Genomic DNA, 27682 nt, shown 5'->3' with positions numbered 1-27682 from the left:
TAGCATCATATTTAATTTAACAATAATTCCTTAATATCATCTAATACTTAGTCCATATTTATATTTTCTCTCTCAAATATATATTTTATTTGTCATTTTTTTAAGACAGGGTCTTGCTCTGTCACTTAGGCTGGAGTGCAGAGGTGTGAATACGGCTCACTGTAGCCTTGACCTTCTGGGGTCAAGCTGCCTTTCTACTTCAGCCTCCCAAATAGCTGGGACCATAGATGCACCACCATGGCTGACTAATTTTTATAGAAATTTTTGTAGAGACGAGGCTTCTCTGTGTTGCCCAGGCTGGTCTTGAATTCTTGGGCTAAAGCTGTCTGCCCACCTTGGCGTCCCAGAGTGCTGGGATTATAGACATTAGTCACTGTGCTTGGTCTCAAATATGTATTTTTAAAAATGATTGATGGAAATGAGAATTCACATAAGATTGATTGCATTTAGTTATGTTCACTTTTCAGACAGCACTTCTTTTTTCCTGAGGCAATTGATTTGTCTTCTGGACTAATTTGGCTTTGGCTGATTCCTTCCTTTTGTATCATTTAACTTGTTGCTCTATCTCATTTCCTCTAAACTGATAGTAAGATTTAGCAGCTTGGTTAGATTTGGGCTTAAGTTTTAGACAAGATACCATCTCACACCAGTTAGAATGGCGATCATTAAAAAGTCAGGAAACAACAGGTGCTGGAGAGGATGTGGAGAAATAGGAACACTTTTACACTGTTGGTGGGATTGTAAACTAGTTCAACCATTATGGAAAACAGTATGGCGATTCCTCAAGGATCTAGAACTAGATGTACCATATGACCCAGCCATCCCATTACTGGGTATATACCCAAAGGATTATAAATTATGCTGCTATAAAGACACATGCACACGTATGTTTATTGCAGCACTATTCACAATAGCAAAGACTTGGAATCAACCCAAATGTCCATCAGTGACAGATTGGATTAAGAAAATGTGGCACATATACACCATGGAATACTATGCAGCCATAAAAAAAGGATGAGTTTGTGTCCTTTGTAGGGACATGGATGCAGCTGGAAACCATCATTCTTAGCAAACTATCACAAGAACAGAAAACCAAACACCGCATGTTCTCACTCATAGGTGGGAACTGAACAATGAGATCACTTGGACTCAGGAAGGGGAACATCACACACCGGGGCCTATCATGGGAAGGGGGGAGGGGGGAGGGATTGCATTGGGAGTTATACCTGATGTAAATGACGAGTTGATGGGTGCAGCACACCAACATGGCACAAGTATACATATGTAACAAACCTGCACGTTATGCACATGTACCCTAGAACTTAAAGTATAATAAAAAAAAAAAAAAAAAAAAAGAATACCTCATAGAAGTACTATGTACTTCCTGTTATATTACATCAGGAGTCACATAATGTTTGGTTTTCTCACTTTTTGAATTACTAAGTTTGATCAGTGAGTTCAGGTATTGTCAACTCCATTCCTCCATTTAAAAAGTTTTCATTAATCCTTCATGTAGTGGCTGTGGTTTTCTATTAGTCGTTCATCTCATCATCACTATTGATGATTGTTGCCTAGATCCAACTTATTTGGTGTTGCAAAATAGTGATTTTCTGATTTATTCTGCATTTGTTAGCTGGACTGTCAAGAACTTTGATCAGTATTTTGGTTTTCATGAAATACAGTTGATAAAGAAAGGCAGGAGAAATGCTCATTTTTTTTCACCCTTATGTATCAATTTTCAGAGTAATGAGTTGACATCCTAGCAATCTACAGAAGACACCAATGGGATATTTTTCCTTTCATTTTCTTTGTGTATCATTTTGAATTTGTGAATTTTTAGAAAGGCATTTGATGCATTTTGATGACATTAAAATTCATTTTCTGTCTGCAGGCATTTAGAAATATAATTAATTTTTACACATTTAAAAAATTTAGCAATCTTTCTAAATTCTTGTTAATTTTATTTCTAGATTATTCCTCTGCAAATGACAGTTTTTTTTTTTTTTTTTTTTTTTTAATCCCAAGTCTTTATAGCTTGGATTTCTTTTTTTTCCTCACTGTAGTAGAAGAGAACCCTTGTAAATGTTGAAATAGAAATGAAGATAATAAAACCCTTCTCTTGTTCCTCACTAATGAGTGTGGTTTGCTATAGATTATCAAGATTAAGGTATTCCCTTATATTTCTATACATTTTACCAAGCATTAATGTTTAATTTTATGGACTATTGTTTTACGTCTATTCCCATGAATAAATGAGTTTTCTACCTTTAACCTGTTAATGTGAATTATATTAAATTATTTTCTAATGTTAAACCTATCTTCCGTCACTGGAATGAGCTCAGCTGTCTTGATGTATTATTATCCTTTTTGTGGTTACATTTAATTTACAATTATTTTTAGAGCTTTACATTTATGTTCATGAGTGAGGCTGGCTTTATAATTTTCATGTCTAGTACTGTTCCGTTGGTTTTGGTATAAGTGTTTCACTACCTTTTTAAGTAAGTTTTTTCTTTCTAATCTCTGGAAGAGTTTGTCTAAGAGTGGAATTCTTCTTTCCTTGATTTTTGTTAGAACTCACTAATGAAACAATCAAGGTTTAGAAGTTTCTTTGTGGGAGAAATTCCTAGATGGTTAAAGCATCTTTCTTTGATGACAGAGCTGGTAGTTGTAAGTGAAAAATTCAGTCACTGATGAACACTTTTTCCTGAGTAGTTTGAATTGATCTGTTTTGTGTCTATTTTTTGAGGTACATGCTACATACATTTTGTCTGTAAGCAACTATGTAGCATATTGAATAAAATTACATTTTAAAAATAGACTTTGTACTATATATTACTTTCATACAATTGTTTAGATTTGTGTTTTAAGCTTTTCACATTTCTAAGATTTTTGAATAATGAATTTTTAAGGAATTCCTTTGAAGGGCTTTTGAGCTAGGTTCTACTTCTGGCTCTGCCAATTACTGTCTTGAGTATGTCTCTTATTTTCTAGGCCTCACATTCTGCATTTGTAAAACAAGTATGTATTTCATATAGTTTTCATGAGGATAAACTGAGAAGTCCTTTATTAACCATAAATGGAAGGTTTTGAAATTAGTGAATGTAGGCAGAATGTTCAAAGAGAGGGAGTAGAAGGAGCCTTTGAAATCTGTGTGAGTCCGTCCAGTTTATAGGAAATAGAAACCACAGAAGCTAGAGAAACGCCCAGGGTTATCTCTAAGTAGCTAGTGTACAGAACTGACCTTGCAACCCAGGCTTCCTGCTTTCCAAAGCAGTGGGCTTTTGCAGTTTTGCCTTTCCTCAGATGAAATACGAGGTAATTGAGAGAAGCTTTGGCTTTTCCAGGTACATAGTTGAGTGTATTATCCTCAAGAGTGTAGTAGAGAAGTATACATGACATTAGGGGGAAAGAGGAATTTTAAGACTTTCATTTCTTAAGTTACTAGTAATTAAAACTGCTGTCAAAGTAATTATTGAATTTTTTTCCCGCTCAGAATCTAGACAAAGGGAGCCTTGTTATACTTTTCAGGGATTAAAATTCATCTAATACAGTAAGAAGTAAAGTCCTGTGTGGTTACAGCATGGCTTTGTACTAGAAATTCAGTTGAACTTTTACTTTAAAAACGATTCAGTGTAATTTTAGTAAAATCTTAATTTATAATTGGCATGAAACTTTCAAACTAGTTGTTAGAGATAGTTTCTTGGAATCCAGTTTTTCTACTTAATTCCTTATTTTCTCCAGGTGTACTCTGGAAAATTAATATTTTCTTCAAATTCCTGAAGTCGATACTACAAATGGAAGGGTTTATTATTATCTCAGCATTGAAGGCTCGATATATTGCACAGTGTTTGTAGTGTCTTATCCCCCGGAAGGGGACTTCATTCCTCTCTGTCACTGCTGTAGCTTGCTGAAGCCAAGAGCAGGAAAAGGAAATCCCAGACTACAGCCCCCTCTTCCCTCCAGCATTGTCTTTTCTCCCCACACCCTTCAAAAGGCACAGCACATATTTCGGTTGCTGATCCTTGTCCTCTGGTCTGTGTCTGATCTCATTTAAGAATTTCCTCTTTCCTTCCCTTTTTGCATTTCCTCTCCAGGATGTTTGCTGCCTGAGTGATGGGGATACACCTAGGACACGCTACAAGGAAGGGCATAAGTTTGCAGAAGCAGTTTTAAAATCCAAAGCGTGCTTGTCTGTGTAGCTTTGTAGAAAATATGTTTTGCACATTTTCAGTAAGTTTTGAAAAATTTTACTTAGGTAATTTTCATCACACTTGTAGTTTTTTTTTGGAGGTAACACCATCAAATGCTAAATTTGTCAAGTGTTTTGGATAAACAATTTCTAGGAACTGAGGCTATGTTCTTTCTGTTTAAATACTAATTCCTATGAGGATTCAATAAACATTAAATTCATTATACTTTTATTGACTTGAAGCTGAAGGGAAGATTTAATGCTGGTTTAGCTGTTTAATAGGCTTGTGACTTTTTTCCTTTGAAAATCAGAACATTTTCTTTTAAAAACATTTATTACATATATCCTCATTGCAAAGGTATAACTTGTGTCTGCCGCAGAGAAGAGTTTGTCCTTTAAATAAATGTTCCTTTTTGGGCCTTACAGATGTTGTTAGCTATATTAAGTCTATGCTTTTCGAGAACTATTTATTATTCTTTCTTTATTTTAAAAATTATTCACAGGAACCCATGAGGGTGACTATTTTATGCTAATTTTGCAGTGGAGGAAGCTAAGATCCAAAGATGTTAAGAAGTTGGCCGAAGATTACATCCTTAGTAAATAGTGGAACTGAGATTTGAGTTTAGGTCTGGCTCCAGACTTGGTGGTCTTTGTGAAATTCTGCTTATCTCTTTGAGAGACTGATTATTTGGAGGAGGATATGGATTGGTAGGTAAACAGTTACTTGCAACTGTAATAGTTATGCATAAAATGTTATTAAGAGTGCAGAGTAGGAAGCATCTGACAGGAAGGTCAGGATGGCTTTATAGAGTGAATCAATGGCGAAGTGATTCTTCAGGGATCACCGTGTGCCTGTATTTCTTGCTGTGGAGGTTGGTGTTTATTCTTTTTGGGGGAATGGGAGGCACTGAAGGGTTTCAACAGAAGTGGTGATGTGACCAGATTCATATTCTGAAGAGATATGATAGCTGTAAAGGGAAAAGGCATTGTAGTGTGGTGGTGCTAGAGATAGGGGGACCATCACAGTAACACTTCGGGAGAAGGGGTAAGGTTGTTTCTTAGGGAAGTGGTAGAGAGATGGAGAGGAGGGAACTGGCTTTGAGCTTTTAATAATTAGACAATATGCAGATGTTGTTCTCACTTATTTTCTCTCCCTGTCAGAAATACTAAGAGCTAAATGTTTGTGTTTAGAAGATTGTCCTAGTCTTGTGATTACCTTCAAATTACTGATCTGCAGAGAACTTTAATCCTAAGTGTTAAGAGTATAGCTACATTTAGGAGAGAAATCACATCTTTCTTGACAAAGCCATGTCTCTAGATGGAAGCTAAATTTATGCCTGGACTATGGTAATAATGGAGTAAGACTTTTCAGTATAGGACCTACACAGTAACAGCAGTTCAGGAAGCAAAGCTAATATTACTTTAAGATGATTAGCACTGTTTTATGAATGACTTCTTTCATTCTAGATCATTCAAAATCATTTCTTAGAAATTACTGATTTGAGTTCTGCAGGAAGAATGCAGTAATTGTCAGTCTTTTGACAGTGTGTCCTCCAAGGGCCATTTCTACCCATTTGATGCCACACTGCGTCTTGTCCTTTCCTCATGTCCTGAGCTGGAGTGGAGTTATTGCAGAGTTGCAGTCTGCCATGTGGTAGGTGGAGTTTTCTTGGATTGTAAGAACACACTTCCTGTTGTTTATGGGGCCAAAAATAAAAGTTTGTGACATTATGTGTTTAGTTTTTAGTATCTAATCATTCAGAAATGTAGTTTAAATACCTAAGTGTGTCGTTCTCTAATATTACAAAATACAAAGGGAAATGGTAAATGGTAGCTGTCTTTATGCTTGATAATGAATAAGATCTTTTCCTGCTTGGTGACATATCTGTATTATGAAGGCTGCATACTGTAGTGGAACTAGTGAGAGTTCTACGAATTCGTGAAATGTACCTTGTAAAAGAAATTTTTTTTTGGTCTTACCTCATTAGCACAGCCTTAGTTTAGACTTTTATTGCTTGGGATAATAAAATAACTTGGCCCCATACCTCTAGTCTGTTGTCCTTAAATCCACACTCTTAACTGTATGAATATTTGTTACAAAATACAAATCTGGCACTGTCCAACCTATGTCTCCTTGCATCTCTTATTGCTAATGAGTTCTGTTAAGTGCTTGGAGTTGTAACCAGAGAGGCTCCTTGGACATTTTGATTTCCGTGAAGTCTCACTAGCTCAGCAGTTTTGTGTATACACATGTGCATAAATGTACTTGATTTTTGCAAAATATTTTAATGAACTAGTTATTTCTATATGCTTCAAGTACTCTTTTACTTATTTACTTGTTTCTTAATTACATTTATTGAAGTAACTGGTACAGGTAAATGTTAATTGAGACAGAGCATAAAATTTTCAAAAGATAGAAAAGAGGATATATAACTTACAATAAATAAGAAAATGGCACAAATCTCTTGACAGCTGTCTTCGTAATACTAAAGGCTAGCTCAGCTGAGGCCTGCAAAGAATACTAAGAATAATAAAAGACTTTTTCCGATGTTAGGTTTGGAGAAAAAACAAACAAGGCAGCAGGTTATTTCTGATCCTGTCATGATGATAGATGACAAAAAGAATGTCAAATTCGATACCACCCATCTGATTCTCTCTTTTGTTAGGAAAATAATTGTTTAATTGAAAATGGTAGAGCCACGTTATTGAGAGATAATTGGATGAGAAAGGAGCTAACTGTTCTCAGTGGCTGGAATTTTTTTAATCTTAGGGTCTAAAAACAACTTTAATAATTCTGTTTTCATTATCTCTGAGCAATCTTGGAGACTAGGAATGGCATGTACAGGCCAGCAGGTTTTTTGTGTGTTTGTTTGTTTCGTTTTTTAAACATTTTTTCAAGTATAATTGACATACAATAAATGGTTCATACTTAAAGTGTACAATTTGCTAAGTGTTAATATATGTATGTACTCATGAAGCCATCACCATAGTCAGTATAATGAACATAATTACCATTCCCAAAAGTTTTCTCATGCCCTTTGTTAGAAGTGACTGAGAAGGAGCAGTCAGTAAGGAGGAGAACAAGGGTAGTGTGCTCTCCTGGAAATTAAATGAGGAAGAAAATGATCAGCTCTGGCAAATACTTACTCATAGGCACAATAACATGAGAAATGAGATTGTCCATTGGATTTAGTAATGTTGAGGTTTTAGGTGATCCTGACCAGGCCAGTTTTGTTGGAGTGGTGAGAGCAGAGGCCTGACTGGAGTGGATTTTAAGAGAGAAAGCGGGGAGAAAAATTGGAGACAGTCAGTGGGAATGTTCTTAAGATTTTCTGCAAAGAGAAGAAAGAAATGGAGAAGTAGTGAAGTGGGATTGAGAGTGTTTTGCATTTTTTTTTTTTTTTCAAAGAATAGGAGCAAAAGCCCAGCATGTTGATATGCCAATGGCAAAAATTCACTGTGAGAAAAATGTAAAGGATGAATTAATTCCTGGAGCGCTGCCCTTGAGGGGCTAAGAGATTTAGTTTACAAGTGTAGGGATTGGCATTATGTAGAAACTTGGATAATTTATCTGTGTCAGTGGGCAGAGATACAGTTTGAAAGTATAGACAATGGAAGGTGGTTGAGTGGGTTGTGGGAGTTTATGGAAGTTCTCTTTAAATAGCTTCATGAAAAATATTTTCTTTCAGTGAGGAAGCAAAGTCTTCACTGTGAATAAGGACAGGAAGGAGGCATTGGAGTTGAGGATCCAGAAGGTATGAAGTAGAGTGGGAGAGTGAATAGACCAGGGAGTTATGGTATGTTTGACTGGCAGCATTAAGGGTGCAGTTGCGGCCTGTGGTTATGTATTTAAAGCATCATGATTAGCCGTATTGAGATACAGAGTAGTTGAAGAATTAGATTTAATCAGGTTATGGCTTTGCTAACCAAGTATGATGAAATAAGAGAAGGGCAAGGAAGTCGAGGGTGTTTGTAGGGGAGTAATTATGAGTGGCCATGGGTTAAGCTGTGAAAGGAAGCAAGAGAGGACATCAAAGGGTAAGGGACAGAAATCTATGCAAGAGATGTTGGTGGCTTAGAAAAGGGTAGAGTCTGGATAATATTTTGAAGATAGAGCCAGATTTCCTGAAGTTGGATGGATGTATGTGAGAAGAATAATCAAGAAAGATTTTTTTGGTCTGAGCAATTTTAGGAATGGAGTTGCTGTCAGCTAACGTGCTTAGTCCTTTCTTACAGTCTTGGTCATGTTTTATTGATTGTTCCTTATAAAAAGGGAAAATTTTGTAGCATAATTAACACAGAAAAATATAAATCAGCTACATCTGTGGCCATGTATTACATTTCTATACTGATTTATTTATTCAGTAAATACTTACTGAGTGCTATGTGCCGGGTAGTATTCTAGGTGGGAATGTAGTTGAACTAAACAGAACACATACATCAAAAACTTGCATTACTTTTAGTTCACACTGAGAAAATAGCATTTTGGAAAATGTATGAGATAAAAGGGATTACTGTATCTTATATTGTTCTTGTGTTTAACTGTTAATAACTGGTTTAGTTGGCGATTTATGTGTATGTATATATACACACACATATACACATAAATATATAGACATTAATATATATATATATATATATATGGCCAGTTTTATGTCTTTAATCCAGAAACTTATGAAGTTATTTTTACGTCATTATTTTTTAAAAATTAAGATTATAGAATACTGTGCAGCCATAAAAAGAACAAGATCATGTCATTTGCAGCAACATGGGTAGAGCTGGAGGCTGTTATCCTAAGCGAACTAATGCAGACACAGGAAACCAAATACTGTATGTTCTCACTTATATGTGGAAGCTAAACATTGAGTACACATGGACACAAAGAAGGGAACAATAGACAGTGGGTCAACTTGAGGGTGGAGGGTGGGAGGAAGGTGAAGATTGAAAAACCACCTATTGGATGCTTTGCTTATTACCTGGGTATTCTGCTAATCTGTACACCAAACCCCTGTGACCCACAGTTTAGCTGTGTAACAAACCTGCTGATGTATCCATGAACCCAAAATAAATTTTTTTTTTTAAAGCTATTGCAATGTTTCAGCAATAGGTGATACAATGATTGGGCTAGTGTGACCATAATGAAGATGCAGTGTCATCTCAAAAAAATTTAAGATATTAATAGTATATTCCAAAAAATGTAAAATGAAAGTAAATTTGAGGGCTAATGAATTGGAATTTATTTTATAGTTTATGGAACACATGAGAATATCTCTTTTTCTCTCCTAGCACGTGATACCTCATTTGAACTGGAAATGATATTCTGTAGATTTATTGCCTGAGCAGTTTCCAAAGCTTAAAGGCACACTAAATGTAAGCAATTATGCTATTATTAAGAATATGCAGTGAAACCCCATCTCTACTAAAAATACAAAAAAATTAGCCGGTCATGGTGGCAGGCGTCTGTAGTCCCAGCTCCTCAGGAGGCTGAGGCAGGAGAATGGCGTGAATCTGGGAGGCGGAGCTTGCAGTGAGCTGAGATTGTGCCACTGCACTCCAGCCTGGGCGACAGAATGAGACTCTGTCTCAAATAAATAAATAAATAAATAAAAAGAATATGTAGAAAACATTGCAAGTGCTTTGGTGTAATTGGGGTATTTAATGAATGTCAGGCATTTGGGATAGTGGCTGAGTTGTTGGAGTAAGTGTGGATATCTTCCTAAGGAGAATTTTTTGAATAGGAAGGGCAATATTAACTTATACGCATATTTTTTGATGTATTAATTCAATTATTTCATTATTTTTAGTGTTATCTTCAGTAAAACTTGATGTTGAGAAAGAGTGAGTCCCTAAATCATTATCATGGAAGAGTTGAAGTAAATACTTAGAACTATATAGTGCTTAGAACATATAGTTAGAACTATATGGTGTGAAAAAATCATGTGAAAAAGGATAGGTAGAAAGAACCATAGTGAAGAATGAAGTTAGTGATCTTAAGAGTTAGCTGTCACTTCTCTCATAAACTATTAAACAGATACTTTGCCTGATTCAGCTTTTGCGTGAGGCTTTTTGCAGGCTGTTAACAAGTACTGAAGTCTCCATTTTCTCTCTCTTGCTTTTGGATGTCTTAAAGAGGCTATTAAAAAAAAGAACTTGGAAGATAGTTTCTTTAGCATTGAGAGACATAATTATGTTTTCTGCTTTGATGTTTTAATTATCAATGAAGATTTCAGTACACTTTGCAACTGTTCATTACTTTAGAGCCCTGTGTGTTGGAAGCTAAATTATCGTAACTTTAATATGGAAGGGTTTTTGTAAGACTTCCCTCTACCCAAACAAAACAAAACAAAACAAAAACAAAACAGAGACTTTCTATTTTTGGAGGTTTATTCATGAGAAAAGGGATTGGTTGGTTGTTTCTTTACATGTTGTATAAGCAGGTCCCAACTTAAAAATACTTAATTTACAAATATCACTGAACATCAAGTCCCTGGTCTGGCCTCATTTCCCTTGCTATGCCGTTGGCACAGTGCACATATGTCTGGTTCTCCCCTCTTCCCTTATGATTGTAGCATAGCTTTGTAAATCTGTTAGTTTGGAACAGTACATGGAAGGAGAATTACCCATTTTTGTAGCTGAGACCAAATTGGTGGGACTCTGCTTCTTAGTTGGAAATGTTTTCACTTAGAAACATTAAGAACTTTCTAAAATAATTGTTCAAAAAAAAATCCAATAAACACAGAGCAACACTTAAGTCTTGAATGAGCATTTCCTTTTTGAAAAAGAGTGCTTTGGAGGTTATACTTCTAGGAAGTGATAGCTTTAATGAACCTGCTTTTAGAGTTCCTGTTTTGGAATTTACTTTCAGGATATTCTTTTTTGGGTATTTTTAAAACTAGAAAACCTTTTTCTTGACAGGTTGTGAGATATAGGGAAAGATAGAGTTCTTTGGATTTGGACAGACCTGGGCTGAATTTCAGCAAAACAGTTAACCAGGTGTTTAACCTTGGGCAAATTACTTTTCCTATGAGAACCTTGGTTTAGTCATCATGAGAAGTGGTAGTCTGAGACTAACACGGCATTTGAATTAGATAATCAAGTAAAGCACCCATTTTGTTTGTTTGTTTGTTTGTTTGTTTTGAGACAGTGTCTTGCTGTCACCCAGCCTGGAGTGCAATGGTGCGATCTCGGCTCACTGCAACCTCCACCTCTCAGGTTCAAGCGATTCTCCAGCCTCAGCCTCCCAAGTAGCTAGGATTACAGGCACATGCTACCATGCCCAGCTCATTTTTGTCTTTTTAGTAGAGACAGAGTTTCACCACGTTGACCAGGCTGATCTCGAACTCTTGACCTGAAGTGATCCACCCGTCTCAGCCTCCCAACGTGTTGGGATTAGAGGCATGAGCCACTGCACCTGGCCACAGTCATTGTTATATGTAATACAGTAAATGCTCTATTTCTGCTTTTATCCTCTCTCTTTGTATTTTAGACTATATTTGGTTTTGGAATCCGTCAAAAGATTTAGAACAAAGTCTCATTTTCATTCTAAATGAAATAATGATATTTTTGGGCCAGGCATGGTGCCTCATGCCTGTAATCCTAGCACTTTGGGAAACTGAGGCACGAGGATTACTTGAGCCCAGGCATTTGAGGCTGCAGTGAGCTTTGATTGCACTGCTGTGCTTCAGCGTTGGCAACAGAGTGATACCTTGTCTCTTAGGAAAATAAAAGATATTTTTGATAACTGTTAAGGTAACAGTAATATAATAAAAAGCTAGACTTAGATTTCAGGAGACTAAGCATTGAATTCCGACTGTGTCATTTATTAACTAATTACTGTAGGCACCTTGCTACTCTCTTTCCATGATAGTATTTAGTTATCTCTTGAGTTACAAATATATGCCATACTCTGTTAGGTGTTTTATACATAGATATGTCATGTAATTCTAATAATAGCCTTGCAAGGGTGCTATTATTTCAATTCTATAGGTGAGGAAATTAAGGCAAAGTCGTTATAACTTTCCCGAAGTTATATAGTAAGTGGCAGGGTGAGAATGAACTGAAAGTTATTTTTTTCTCTATAGAGTATTCAACCTTTCTCATCTGTAAAATTGTGGTACGTATTTTATTTTGCATGATTGTTGTTAAAGGTTCTTGTACTGAGAGGGAAGTAAAACAGTGTATTGCACTTGAATCAGTGCCTGGAACTAACAACAATATTCTCTTTATTTCTGTAGTGTTGATATAGTTAAGATAGTATTAATCATCTTTGTTCACTGTAACTTGTGTGTGTTTGTAGCATTTATTGTGGTAAAATATACATAACATAAAATAGATCATTTTAACCATTTTTGAGCGTACAATTGAGTAGCACCGCGTACATTCACAGTGTTGTGGTTGTAGCTTGGAATTACCATATTCTGCCCTCCAAAACAACACAAAATACATAGAAATAAGCAAAGCTCTTTCACTTCTCTGTCCTTATAACATTGTTAATGAAAATGTTAGTAGCATGGTCTCAAAAGGGCCAGTGCTGCCTGGAATCCTGGTTCTTGATTATTTTGGTCACTTTGGTTTCCCTTGTAGAAGTCAATGAGATTTTTCTGATCTTTGGAGAGAAGTTGGGAATTCCTTCTGTGATTCTATATATGTGCACACCCAAATCTTTTGCTTAAGATATTTTTCATTACATTTTCAATAGCATCCCTGGAAACCAGGAGTCAAGAAATTTGCATGCACCTGGTTACTTTCTTTTTTTGTATGTAGTCAACTATTTTTAAGATATGACAGATACTACAATGTTACATACAGAAACATTACTGTTTTCTAGGAATTTATAGCATAAAACAGTGGAGAAAATTAGAAAACTGGCTGGCTGGGCACGGTGGCTGACACTTGTAATTCCAGCACTTTGGGTGGATCACTTATGGTCAGGAGTTCAAGAGCAGCCTAGCCAAACTTGGTGAAATCCCATCTCTATTAAAAATACAAAAATTATCTGAGCACGTTGGTGAGTGCCTGTAATTCCAGTTACATGGGAGACTGTGGCAGGAGAATTGCCTGAACCCCGGAGGCAGAGGTTGCAGTGACCTGAGATCATGCCCCTGCACTCTGGCCTGGGCGATGGAGTGAGACTCTGTCTCAAAAAACAAACAAACAAAAACCAAAAACAAAAAAACAAACTAAACTAAAATAAAAAAATTAGATAGCTGTCAGTGAATATAGAGATAAATACAGCTGTATGAATACACCTACTTGTTTATTTAGATATAGTGCGTTAGTAAATGAATTGCATATTAATAAGACAGCTGTTGAGGCAGAGGCATTGCCTTCTGGTTCCCACCTTTAGAAAGGCTCTGAGATTAGCAGGAATTTAGGTTGCTTGGTGGTGGCGTGGTGGGGTACAGATGGGGAAATATGTAGAAATGAAATAATCAGAATATGATAACTTTTTAAATGTCTCTGGAAAGTGGGAAGGGACCTAAGGAATTAAGTTTTGTATGATAGTCTGTTTAAAACATTTGGGGCTGGGTGCAGTGGCTCTCGCCTGTAATCCCAGCACTTTGAGACGCTGAGGTGGGCTGATCACCTGAGGTCAGGAGTTCGAGACCAGCCTGGCCAACATGGTGAAACCCCGTCTTCACTAAAAATACAAAAATGAGCCAGGTGTGGTGGTGGGTGCCTCTAGTCCCAGGTACTCAGGAGGCTGAGGCAGGAGAATCGCTTGAACCCAGGAGGTGGAGGTTGCAATGAGCCGGGAATGCGCCACTGCACTCCAGCCCGGGCGACAGTGTGAGACTGTTTCAAAATAAATAAATAAATAAAAAAAATAAAATAAATGAAATAAAACTTTTGAAAGGTATAGATGAAGTTAGCAATTATTTAGGGGAACTTTTAGCTAACAATCAGGGGAAATTGTTTTTGCTAGGGTCCAGGTAAATTAGCAGGTACTTTTTATGAAAAGTGAGTGATTACAGAGATTCAGAGTTCTAAGAGGCAGCCATCAGTCAGAAGGCGTTTTCACCAAAGGTCTGTATTTTCTGTTCAGAATAGTACTTAAGCCATAATTATAGAACATCTGCAATGGTTTCTCAGCCTTCTGTTGGTAAGGTCTTTCTCCTTTAATTGTTGAACTTTTCAAAAGTTTGAGTAGGTATCAGAGATTATGTAGAGTCCTTTGCCTGCATTTTTGTAGCATTCCTGATATAGCATTTAGTATACCTAATCCAGTTACAACTTTCCCTTTCTCATTTGTTGTTCTGGCATGTAATATATGCTCTCAAAAAATGTTAGTATTTTTTGAATGCCTATCATCATGTAACAGGTAACATGTATAAAAGGCTGAAACTCATTTTTATCTTAAAAAATATGCAGCAACTTTTATTATTTATGCATTACTTTTTTTGGAGAAATAACCATTAGTCCTATTATGTGCTAGGTGTTTGTAGTATTCTAGATACTGGAAATATAAGGGAATACTAGGAATATGAAATAGACTTTGCCCTAGAGAGGGTATCAGAAGAGAAGGAAGACATTACTCACTCTCCTTTTGAGTTTGAATCAGGTCTTTGGTATATTGAAAAATGACACCTGAAAATTTTCTAGAGAATTTACTCTGAAAATACTCATATTGAATATTAGAAGTACTGAAGTATTTCATTTGATAAATGCATGAGCGATTAGTGGAAGTACTAAATACAAACAACACTTATTTAAAAAGTTCTCTTAGTGGTAGTAATTAGGAAAATCCTAATCACGAGATTCACTAAATAGTTGCCAGCGTGGTAAGCCAAGTTCTTGGCGGCATGTGCTGTTAAACACTGCTAGCGGGCTGCAGTCCTTGGTTTGTGATTGAGTCACCTGGCTCCCCTTCTTAGTTGTTCTTTTCTACATGAAATTTGCTGACTTAAATAATATTTCAGGAGGGAACCTAGCTCTGAAGACTTCACTGTTTCAGCTTGATTTCTTTCTTAAGCTCTTACTTTTTTAAGTTTCTGAACTGTATTGCCCCCATATATCAACTAGAATGACAAAGTATAGAATATGGCATATTTGTTCCTCTAGTGAAGGCAAAGGGAATAGCATTTGATGCAATTTGTATTTCTGTGTTTGGTGTGGCTCAGCCAGATAGGTGAAAATGTACCTTTGTTTTACCTAGGATGACTTTTAGGCCTGAAAATGCCAGTCATATTTGTCTGTTTTCTCTTAATATATTTAGTTCTCACTTCAGTATGATCTTTTCCTTCTATCCCCACTATCATTTCTGTAGTTTATATTTATTACTTCCTGCCTAGACTGTTGTGATAGGCATTCTTCGGTAGCAAACATATGCTGTAGATTAAATATGAAACTGACACATTCACCTTTGATTGCTGCTCCACCTGTCTTTTGCCAGTGTTTCTTCTTTCCACTGGGGAGTACTGTTGGTATAGCAGAAGACAGTTCTTTGTTGTGTGGGACTTGTCAGGCTTGGGCATGGCAGTTAACTCAGTATTCTTGCCCTCCACAACACCCCCGCCATTGACCACCAGTAGCAGCTGAGAGTGGGTGAGTGAGCAGGGAGGAGGCCTTACCACTCTCAGTTGAGAACTAACCTGCTAGCCAGTCTGTGATTATTGTGGGTTCCAGAGCTCATCTTATTTCCTGTTTGTGTTTATTCTTGTTTTCCCTTTTTCTACTCCCAATTACCAAAATTCTGTTTCACTTTCATAAGGTCACTGAAAATGCAATTGCTTACATGTAAAAGTCAGGCAAATTATGTATTAGATTTGGTAACATATAATAGTAATTTACATATAAGATGTATAACAGTAGTAATTATATATAGCAATATAGTATACTACATATAGTAACTATACATTGTAATATTGTATAGTAATCAATAAAACAGGTTTTATTTTTGACTTCATGGAGTTTTCACTTTATTACTAGAGTATAAGAGCCTTAAGGACTGACTGTCTTAAATATTTTAAAGTTTCCCCTTGGTTATTTTTGCATGGTATGTTGCATATTTTGTTCAATAAGTATTTAAACAATAATATTTGACAGTCAATAGAATTTACTTTAGGCCTGGGGAGTTCTGAATAGTTTTAAGCAGAATAGTAATGTTATTAGATTTCTACTAACTACTTAGGTTTAAATTCAGTGTTAAAAGGTGAGTTTTGTTAATTTCTCCATCCTGCTTTTCTAATCAGCCAAATTATTTCTTGGAAAGTTTTTTTCTTTCAAACATTTTGGAAATCCAATTAGGTAAGTAATTTAGTAAACAGATATATTTATATTGAAAGTCCAGTTAGGTAAGTAATTTAGTAAACAAATGTATTTTGAGCACTTACGGTGTGCCAATGCTGGTGTAGGCACTGGGCAAAGAGGAATGATCAGAACAAAGCCTGTGATCTCGTGGTTGCATTATGGCGGGAGAGTTAGTTAGCAAATGAATCAGCTCATATACTGTCCTGTGGTAAAGCGCTATTAAGAAAAACAAGTAGAAAGAGTGAAGGAGAAGGCTATCTTAGATAGGGAAATAGATGGCTTCTGAGGAGGATCATTTAAGTTGGAATGAAAGGAGTTAACCAACCATGGATATATCTGGGAGAAAGAGCTTTGCACGTGGAGGAAACTGCAAGTTAGGGCTTTCAGTGAATAATTTATTAACGTTTTTTTCTCCTTTAGGATAATCTGTAGATCCCTCCATAATCTGGCCTTCGCTTATACTTTTTCTGTTAATTATCTCATTAAATGGGAATAATGCCTACTTTGTAGGCAAAGTGAAATGTATAACACTTAATTTTTATATATGTATATTTTATGCAATATAAATACAAGGATGCTCCATATTGATAGTTATTATCACTATAACTTTTGTTATATAATAATCATTAACTTATGTTCTTGCTTATACCTGTCTTCCTAGGGAACACTTGCTCATCTTTCAAGAATCAATGTAAATGTCACTTTCTCTTTGAAGCCTTTCTTGCTGTGCATGTAGACGTGACTATTCCCTTAGTTTTGCCACCATTGTGTGTTTGTGTATCTGTCATTGCATCTGCCATCTTAAATTTCATTTATTTTTACCTGGGTACACAAAAGGTACCCTAGACTCTGCCATTTAGATACTTGCTACATAAATGAATTGTATTTAGAAGCTAATTCATTTGGCTTCTAACATTTACATATACTTAACCATTTGACAAATATGTCACTGTGGTAGATACTGAGAATAAAGAATTAATACAATGCATGTTCTCAATCAAGTTTATGTTATGATACAATAGTTAAGTTTATGTTATGATACAAAAGTTATGATACAATATAATATACTTAATATAATGGTTTGTTCAAGGGGAGTGTGAATTGGAGATAGATTATCTAAAGGAAAAGTAAGGCAGGACATATAGATCTGTATTCTAGATTGGGAGTCGTATTCCACAAGTGTCTGATGATCTCCTTCCACGGGGCACATTTATGCTTCTTGGTGCAGTCAGCTTCTCAGCCAGGTCCTGGCAATATCTGTGATAGCGATACTTAATTCTCTGATGCTGGTGACACTGACCCATTTATGTTCGTTATACTGACACTTGGACATGGATTTGGAGTTGTGAATACTTAGAATCCCAGTTGTTATTTCTAGTAGTGTGATCTTAAGCAAGTTACTCATGAGTCTTATTTCCTCATCTGGAAAATAGAGATATTATCTGCCCCATACAGGGTTGCAGGGAATAAATTATGAAGATAAAATAGTATTGGTTTCTAGAATATAGTAGATAATTTTCTTCCTTTTTTATTTTTTATTTATATATATTTTTTGAGACGGAGTCTCACTCTGTTACCAAGGGTGGAGTGCAGTGGCATGATCTTGGCTGACTGCAACCTCTGCCTCCCAAGTTCAAACAATTCTCCTGCCTCAGCCTCCCAAGTAGCTGGGACTACAGGAGCGTGCCACTATGCCCGGCTAATTTTTGTATTTTTCATAGAGATGGAGTTTCGCCATGTTGTCCAGGCTGGTCACAAACTCCTGATCTCAGGTGATCCGCCTGCCTCAGCTTCCCAAAGTGCTGGGATTACAGGCCTGAGCCACTGTGCCCAGCCTGTAGTAGATATTTCTTAATGGGTGAAATAACTTTAATTCATTTTACTTTATTTCTGTAGAACCATACTGAGCATTTGGCTCTAGTTACAGGAAAACAAGGTGGAATTTAATAATGGTGTTGATAACTGACTTGGGTTAGATCTCATTCTGTTGCAACTGGTTCCTTTTCCCTCAGTGCAAAGTGCTGCTGTTAACAATATAATATATTAGCATATAATACTCAAAAGCTATATTACACCATGTTGCATTTAACACAAGGTGAGGGCACTGAGGGGAGAACATTTGTCTTAGTTGTTGCCTTGTGTGCTCAGCACCAAGCACAGAGCCTGACATATTATAGGCACTCCATATCATGTTTAAATTAGTGAGTGAATTCTCTTTAGATGAGGAAGATGTACTAGTATGGAGTACCTGATGTGCACTGGGGCATTTGGGGTAGCTAAAGAAAGTATCTAAAATATAAGCAAAGGAGAACAATATTAGTAGCAGTTGCCTTTGAAACCATTATAATTTTAGGCACAAACCTTTTTTAGCAAGTTGAATATTTTAAAATAAATATAGGCCAGCTAATTTGAGTTAAAATGATCACATGTGCTGAATTAACCTAGAAGGTAAACAACTAAAAATGAAAAGAGACATTAGAACAGATAATAAGAGTTCAGAATTCACAGTTATTCTAAATTAGATTTGTAATAGCCTTGAGTCATACTTTAAAGGAAATAAAATTTCATGTGAAGAAATGGATCACTGTTGCCATAACTTCGACTCCTGTCTTTCCTCTGCTGCTCCAACTTGGCAAAACACCAAACCCTAGAGTGGTCTCATCTACCGTTTCTGTTCCTTAGAGGCATGGTCTGTTGAGTGCTGCCAGGCTGACTGTCAGCTGTGTCTCTCAGTCTTGCCACCATCCTATTCCACTGTCACCAGAGGGATCTGGTGAATTGCCATCATCCCATTCTATTGTCACCAGAGTTATCAGATTTTAAATGAATCTGATTGTGTTATTCCCCTCCTTGAAATCCATTAATAGCTTCTCAGTGTTTTTAGGAAAAAAATCCAAATATCCTAGTATGAAAAACAGAGATTTTGGAGATCTGGCCTTTTAGCATCTCTACCTGATCTTCTGTTTTCTGTATGTTGGTATCTGTATACTACAGACATGTTAAACCACTTACATTTTTTCTGAATGTTTTATGCTTTTTTCTCTTTTATGTCACTGAACGTATGCTGCTTCTAGGCGTGCTGTTTTCTCTTCTCAAGGTCATCAACTACAGATGATTTAAAATTCTTCAAGTTCACCTGTAGAAAACTTTTACCTAACATAATAGATTGTAGGAGTCTACATGTCTTCCTTCTCACTAAACTGTGAGCTTTTTTGAATATGGATACTCTCTTATCTCTCTAATTCCTAATGCCTTGCACAGGATAGAAGCCTAGAAGTTTGTGATTTAGTTAATAAATGAAGTAACAGAATTTATCAGAGGCTTAAAATATGTTCAGCTAAAATGGGTATTATGAGAGGTGGAGAAACATGGTCCCTGCCCTGTTCATAATCTTAGCTGTATGGACAAAAATGACACATAAGGCAATTAAAGCTTAATCAAGTACAGCATTAAGTGAGGACTTAGGTAGAATGATTAGAAAATGAAGATATAATGGAAAATTTCAAATCCCTTAACATTTCATATCTGCTTTTCATTTTCTCCTTAAGTGTTTATCACTACTAACATGCCTATACCTTTTACTTATTTATCTTGTTAGGTTCATAGTCCTCAGTAAAATATACGTTTTGTGAAGATTTTTGTCTGTTTTGTTCACGGTGCTATTTCTGGTGCCTGACGTGGTAGGTGCTCATTAGATAGTTGTTGAGTGGATTGAATGGAGTGCAGAGAAGGAAGTGATCACTAGGAAATAGTGTTTATGAAAGACTTCATGGAGAAATAGTAACATCTTGAAGTAGACTTGAGAGAGTATTTTAGTAGATTTAGCTAGTGTTTATGAAATATGCCTATTTGAGTGAATAATTACCAATTTTATTTTCATATGACTTTTTCAAGTCATATTGCTCCTAATTTCTCTTAAAGCTTCCTATGGTTATACAGTCCTCACTGTTGACTCCTGTTAGAGACTTTCACAACAGTAACCTATTTAATCAGAGTAAGAGATGCTGGCCCTTTCCTTATAAACCAGTTGCAATGAACACCTTCACCTTTTTTTTTTTTTTTTTTTTTTTTTTGCAAATTAATCTGTGTGTAAAAAATAGGTCTGCTGGAGGCAATTACGTATTATATACAGATCTTTACACTATATGTTGTTTTGATACCTAAGATCTTACCTTCTATTTTGTATCTTTTAAATAATTGCAAATAAATTCAAACTTATGGACATATCAGGGTCTTGATTGTTTTGTGAATTAGGGATCATAATTTACCATTATGCTTCTAAGTTCTTGGATTTTAGCAAATCTTAACTGGTGTTTTAAATATTTGTATGTACACATATTCATATATCACACAGAACTTATACTTGCATTTCCTACTTTTATAGTTTCCTTTCTCTTCTGTTTACTTCCCTTCCAAGACTAAAGAAATTAAAATTAGATTTTGAATTAAAACTATTAAAAATGTTAAATCACCGAAATATTTTTTTCAGCTGTAATTGGAACATGTTAGGTAATGTCAGTTTGAATTTTTTTTCTTAGAAAATAAAATTATCTGTGGGCCTCAAATATTGGCTTCTCTTCTCCCAGCTTTTTTCCCTCTAAGCACAGAATTAGATATTCTTAGGCCCTTGTAGCTGCAATAGATCTTAGTAAGCATCTCTACTTGCTTTATTTTAGGGATGAGGCAACTAAGACACAAGGACAAGTGATTTGTCCACAATTAACTGATGACAGGTAATTGATAGTAGGGCCAGATGATAGACTAACTATTGATGAGATAACTAAGCTGTGGCTAACCCTTCTCTTACGCTAACCACTTTCAACTTTAAGGCCGTACTACTTCTGGAAATATATGTGGTTCTGATGACATTTTAAAGGAATATTATTGTAGTGACTTAGTAGAAGAGAAGTAAGTTCCTAGAATTTTGTCAGTCCACCAGTCAGCCAGATTGGGTGTAAGTGAAGCTTTGGCAATACTTTCTCATTTTGGTGTATAGGTTGTTTGCTAGTTATGTGCACAGGAAGTAATTTCCAGCAGTCTGATTTTAAGCCATTGAAAAATGTTTCATGCTTTCCAACTTAATTTTTGACAACCCGAATGTGAGGATTCACATATACTCCATAGGGAAAGGGTTGACCAGTAAGTGTATATTAAAGATAACATGAAGAACAAGAGTTTTAAAAATCTGGTTAGTCTTTTTCTTTTGTTTGTTGTTGTCGTAGTTGAACCTAGGAACGTATGTATTTTGAAAAAAGCTATATGGGTAGACTGTTAGATTATCTTAAATAGAAAAATGAAAACAAAAGGGTCATGTGACTATTCTACATTTCCATTCCTTTTTTTTTGGTGATATTTTCTAGGACTCATTTTGATTAAACTGGATTGTGCAAAAATAGCACTTTGTATTCTGTGATTTTTAGTGTTGTTTTTTTAATGGAGGGAGAGCATCTGTTTTTTTGGTGAGGGGAATGATTAGTAAATCATGATTAGTAAATATTCAGGTTGGATAAGAAGAAATGGTTAAAGATGTAGAGATTTTAGATAACCTGAAGTGAGTACTGGCATAACTCCTGGTTGTAGTTGCCTAATGTTAATTAAATTGGATTATTTATTTTTAGTCAGTTGTGTTCATATATTATACTTTTGATGTGAAGAATATTCTGCTAGACGTTTTGAAGTCTCTTAGTTTAACTTAGTCTGAAGTTTAGTTCTGTTGGTTTTCTTTTAAATTATACTCTCAACTATAGCCTTTGTTTTGGCGTGTCAAGTTAGTAATTGCCCTTTGTTCTCTTTCAGATCCTTGCATGTCACTGAGTCCACCATGCTTTACAGAAGAAGACAGATTTAGTCTGGAAGCTCTTCAAACAATACATAAACAAATGGATGATGACAAAGATGGTGGAATTGAAGTAGAGGAAAGTGATGAAGTAGGTGGAAAAATGTTTTCCCTGCTATTGTCTTACAACAGAATGACTGCATTTCTGTTTCTAGTCTTCAATTTTCTCTTTCCTCATGTGGCTCATTGCGTTTTTCTTCAACATCTTTAGTTTTTCTTTTTACATGTTAATTTTACCCTTTATAAACATTTACATGATTTTTCTGTTTTTCTCCCCATTTGGATATAAGTCTACCCAGTTTTATAAAAATTTTCAGTCTCATGTTATTGTATTTCTCAAATATGTATCCTATTCTGACTGTATTTTATCTATTGTTGCTTTACAAACCACTCCAAATGTAGTGGCTTAAAATGAAAACAGTTTATTATTTCTCCTGATTCTGTGGGATCACTGGGCTGAGCTGGGCAGTTTTTCTGTTCCCTTAGATATGGGCTGAGGTCACTATGGAAGTTGCATTCTCTTGGGAGCTCTGTTGGGGCTGGAGTATCTAAGACAGCCTCTTATTCTGCATAATCTCTTTCTATGTTACCTCTCATCATTCAGGAGCCTAGCCCAAACTTTATTACAGCATGCAGCTAGTGTTCTAAGAAGGCAGGTTTCCATGTGCAAGTGTTTATCATGCCTCTGCTTGCCAATTGTTGCTAATATATTGGCCAAAACAAGTCATTTGGCTAAGCTCAGAGTCTGTGTGAAAGAAGATTCTACAAAGATGTAGATAACCAGGAAATGTGATTCATTGGAGACCACCAAGGTGGTAATTTACTGTACCTACTGTCTTTAGTTTTTCAGCATTCCCATTTCCCCTACTGGTCTGGTTTCTGCCTTAGTTTCTCCCTAAAAGTTGTCTTCTTTGAGTGTTGTCTCATTCTAACCAAATGCCCTGGTCGTTTTTCAGGTCTCTTCAGTCCCTTTGTTGGATTTGTCACTGTTGAATTGCTTCTCTTTCAGATTATATAATACTAAATTACATTATTTTCTACATTATTATCTTGTGATATAACAGTGACAGTCTCTAGTAACATTGTTATCTAACGGAGACATTCTCTAAAGATCAGTTCTTGGCTTGCTATACAAAACGTTTATCTGAGAATGACCATCCATTTTCAGTTGTCCCGATTCCTCTATCTCTAAGCCAGTACAGATTCCTGAGCTTTTGCTTTCTCCCTGTTTTTAGAGGGCTCTTACTGTTGCTTTAAGCTTAGTATGTGTAAAACAAAACCCCAGTTTTGCTATTTTAATCTCTCATTGTTCAGTTGCACCTCTGGACCTATTTCTCGATTCTTCTTCTGAAGTAGATGTTGGCAGACTTTTTCTGTAAAGGGCCAAAATATGGGTTGAAATGTGTTCTCTAAAAACATATGTTGAAGTCCTAAACCCCAGCACCTCAGAATGTGACCTTATTTAGAAATAGGGTCATTGCAGATGTAGTTAAGATAAAGTCATACTGGAGTTGGGTGGGCCCTTAATTCGATATGACTGGTGCTCTGCTAAGAGAGGAGAACACCATGTGGATTCACAGAACAGGAGAGAAAATGACCCTGTGACAGCGGAGGCAGAGATTAGCTTTATACAACTGCACATCAAGGAATGCTAAGGATTGCTGCCAACACCAAAGCTAAAAGAAAGGCATGGAACAGCTTCTCCCCTAGAGCCTTTGAGAGAGCATGATTCTGTGGACACTCTGATTTTGAACTTCTTTCTAACCTGCAGATATGTAAGAGAATAAATTTCTATTGTTGTAAGCCATCCAATTTATGGTACTTTATTATGGCAATCCTATAATGAATGGAAACGAATATAGGCCAGGTGGCAAATTATTTAGCTTTAGTGGGCCATGTAGTTGCTGTTGTAACTATTCAGCTCTGCCACTATAGTGTGAAGCAGCCATAGACAGTACAAGAACTAATAGGCATAGCTGTTTTCCAATAAAACTTTATTTGCAAAAACAGGCAGCCATATTTGGCTGCATGCTGTAGTTTGCCAACCCCTGTTGTAAATTAAGCTTTTGTGTTCTTAAAATATGTTCCTTTTTCTTCCTTTCCCCACTACCTCTTATCTATTCTAGTTATTTGCTTGTTCTGTTCTAATCTAGCTGTTTGTTTTCTTGTGTCTAGATTACTGTCTCTAAGTTTTTCCTTTCTAATCCATCATGATTATCACTTTGAGAGCATGATAGCTAAGAAACATAGTGATTCCTAATTGCTTATTAGATCAGATATTAAATCTTCAGTCTTATATTTAATGTCTCTGCATCAGTTGATTTCTGCTATTTATTGTGATTAAAATCATTCTGATTAGAGCTTAGTCAGTACCAGTGATACCAAAATCATTACTTTTGGTTCAAAGTAGACCAATTTATTTATTTCTAGAACTGCAGACTATATAATTCTATCTTACATAGCTACATAGCTTCCAACTTAAAAAGTATTTGAAGTATATATTCTGTTGGACATAAGGAAGACTGAGTGAGGTAAAATTGATGGATTATTAAGAGTTTTACCATTACTGGAAAACAACGTAAACTAGTTGTCATTTATTGTGGGCCGTTTTATTATATTGAGTGGATAATTCATTCTCTCAACATCATTATCATTACTCCTTTTCTCTCTTTATATTTTTATAAAATAGAGGTAATTTATAGAGGTAAATTACCTTTATTTATAGAGGTAATTTATTCTCCAAGCCAAAGAGATTTTCTTAAATTATTTTGTACATTTTCTTTTTCTTTTTTTCTTTCTTTCTTTCTTTCTTTTTTTTTATTATACTTTAAGTTCTAGGGTACATGTGCATAACGTGCAGGTTTGTTACATATGTATACTTGTGCCATGTTGGTGTGCTGCACCCATCAACTCGTCAGCACCCATCAACTCGTCATTTACATCAGGTATAACTCCCAATGCAATCCCTCCCCCCTCCCCCCTTCCCGTGATAGGCCCCGGTGTGTGATGTTCCCCTTCCTGAGTCCAAGTGATCTCATTGTTCAGTTCCCACCTATGAGTGAGAACATGCGGTGTTTGGTTTTCTGTTCTTGCAATAGTTTGCTGAGAATGATGGTTTCCAGCTGCATCCATGTCCCTACAAAGGGCACAAACTCATCCTTTTTTATGGCTGCATAGTATTCCATGGTGTGTATGTGCCACATTTTCTTAATCCAGTCTGTCACTGATGGACATTTGGGTTGATTCCAAGTCTTTGCTATTGTGAATAGTGCCGCAGTAAACATACGTGTGCATGTGTCTTTATAGCAGCATGATTTATAATCCTTTGGGTATATACCCAGTAATGGGATGGCTGGGTCATATGGTACTTCTAGTTCTAGATCCTTGAGGAATCATCATACCGTTTTCCATAATGGTTGAACTAGTTTACAATCCCACTAACAGTGTAAAAGTGTTCCTATTTCTCCACATCCTCTCCAGCACCTGTTGTTTCCTGACTTTTTAATGATCGCCATTCTAACTGGTATGAGATGGTATCTCATTGTGGTTTTGATTTGCATTTCTCTGATGGCCATTGATGATGAGCATTTTTTCATGTGTCTGTTGGCTGTATGAATGTCCTCTTTTGAGAAATGTCTGTTCATATCCTTTGCCCACTTTTTGATGGGGTTGTTTGTTTTTTTCTTGTAAATTTGTTTGAGCTCTTTGTAGGTTCTGGATATTAGCCCTTTGTCTGATGAGTAGATTGCAAAAATTTTCTCCCATTCTGTAGGTTGCCTATTCACTCTGATGGTAGTTTCTTTTGCTGTGCAGAAGCTCTTTAGTTTAATTAGATCCCATTTGTCAATTTTGGCTTTTGTTGCTGTTGCTTTTGGTGTTTTAGACATGAAGTCCTTGCCCATGCCTATGTCCTGAATGGTATTACCTAGGTTTTCTTCTAGGGTTTTTATGGTATTAGGTCTAACATTTAAGTCTCTAATCCCTCTTGAATTAATTTTCGTATAAGGAGTAAGGAAAGGATCCAGTTTCAGCTTTCTACTTCTGGCTAGCCAATTATCCCAGCACCATTTATTAAATAGGGAATCCTTTCCCCATTTCTTGTTTTTCTCAGGTTTATCAAAGATCAGATGGCTGTAGATGTGTGGTATTACTTCTGAGGACTCTGTTCTGTTCCATTGGTCTATATCTCTGTTTTGGTACCAGTACCATGCTGTTTTGGTTACTGTAGCCTTGTAGTATAGTTTGAAGTCAGGTAGCGTGATGCCTCCAGCTTTGTTCTTTTGACTTAGGATTGTCTTGGTGATGCGGGCTCTTTTTTGGTTCCATATGAACATTACAGCAGTTTTTTCATTTCTTAGACATTTACAATATGACAGGATTAGCTTTGTCAAACAAATTCCATGCCAACTCTGAGCGTATACAGTGTTAAATAAATGAATACTCTATGCAGTTTTAGGTTTTAACCCAAAAACTGAGCATCTTCAGTTTCAATGACTTGCTAAAATGGCTCACAGAATACAAGTCAGGAACATCCGAATAGAAGAAATGCATAGGACAGGGTATGGGGGCTGTGCACTCAGAGCTTCCATGTCTTCATTCCACCCTCCCTGCACCTTGATATGCTCACCAGCCTGGAAGCTCTTAGAATCCTGAATCTTGTAACAGAGTTTTTGTAGAGCTCAGTTTTCCTGGAGGTCAGTGGGTGGGACTTAAAGTTACAACCCTCTAATTACTTGGTCTTTCTAGTAGCCAGCTTTAACCTGAAGCTATTTAGGGCCCCATCCTAAATCACTTTGTTAGCATAAACTCAGGTTGGTGGATAGGGGCAATAGTGAATAACAAAAGACTCACCTGTCAGGAAATTTCCAGGATTTTAGGATCTCTGTGCCTGGAACCTAGGACAAAGACCAAATATGTTTCTCATTATATACATTATATATTAACATATTATTAATATAATAAAATATTATATAAATATATACTATGTAATTATAAAATCTATGATAAATATATAAATAAATTATGTATTAATATGTTTGTTTGGTGCTGCTATAGCAGGGTGCTATAGGTTGGGTAATTTATAGTGAACAGAGATGTATTGACTCACAGTTGCGGAAGTTGGGAAGTCCAACATCAAGGTGCTGGCAGGTTTGGTGATTCTGATTTCAAGATGACTCCTTGAATGCTGCGTTCCCTGGAGGGAAGACTGTTTTGTCTTTACGGTGTGGAAGCAGAAGGGCCAAGAGGCAAAAGGTGTCTAGCTTGCCCTTTTATAAGGGCATTAATTCCTCTCCTGAGGGTTGAGCCCTTATGGCCCTATTACCTCCCCAAACCTCCCTGTTACCTGTTACTTCCTAACACTGCCACAATGGCAAATTTCAATATGAGTTTTGGAGGGGAAAAACATT

At 36.2% G+C, this 27682-nt stretch overlaps 1 protein-coding gene across 2 annotated transcripts in view; it reads left to right on the top strand.

Moving 5' to 3' along the window:
- The window catches only part of STIM2 (stromal interaction molecule 2), a 165303-nt gene that overhangs the window by 36961 nt on the left and 100660 nt on the right, over positions 1-27682 (top strand). For both annotated transcript variants that reach the window (XM_050790676.1, XM_050790675.1), the window contains exon 2: positions 22235-22365. In XM_050790676.1, coding sequence (XP_050646633.1) covers positions 22235-22365 — 131 coding nt within the window. The remainder of the gene's footprint in view (positions 1-22234; positions 22366-27682) is intronic.

The sequence above is a fragment of the Macaca thibetana genome, chromosome 5, assembly GCF_024542745.1.
Source record: "Macaca thibetana thibetana isolate TM-01 chromosome 5, ASM2454274v1, whole genome shotgun sequence".
Lineage (NCBI taxonomy): Eukaryota > Metazoa > Chordata > Mammalia > Primates > Cercopithecidae > Macaca > Macaca thibetana.
Note: the sequence above shows the minus strand (reverse complement) of the source record. Positions and strands in the feature narration are given on the sequence as shown.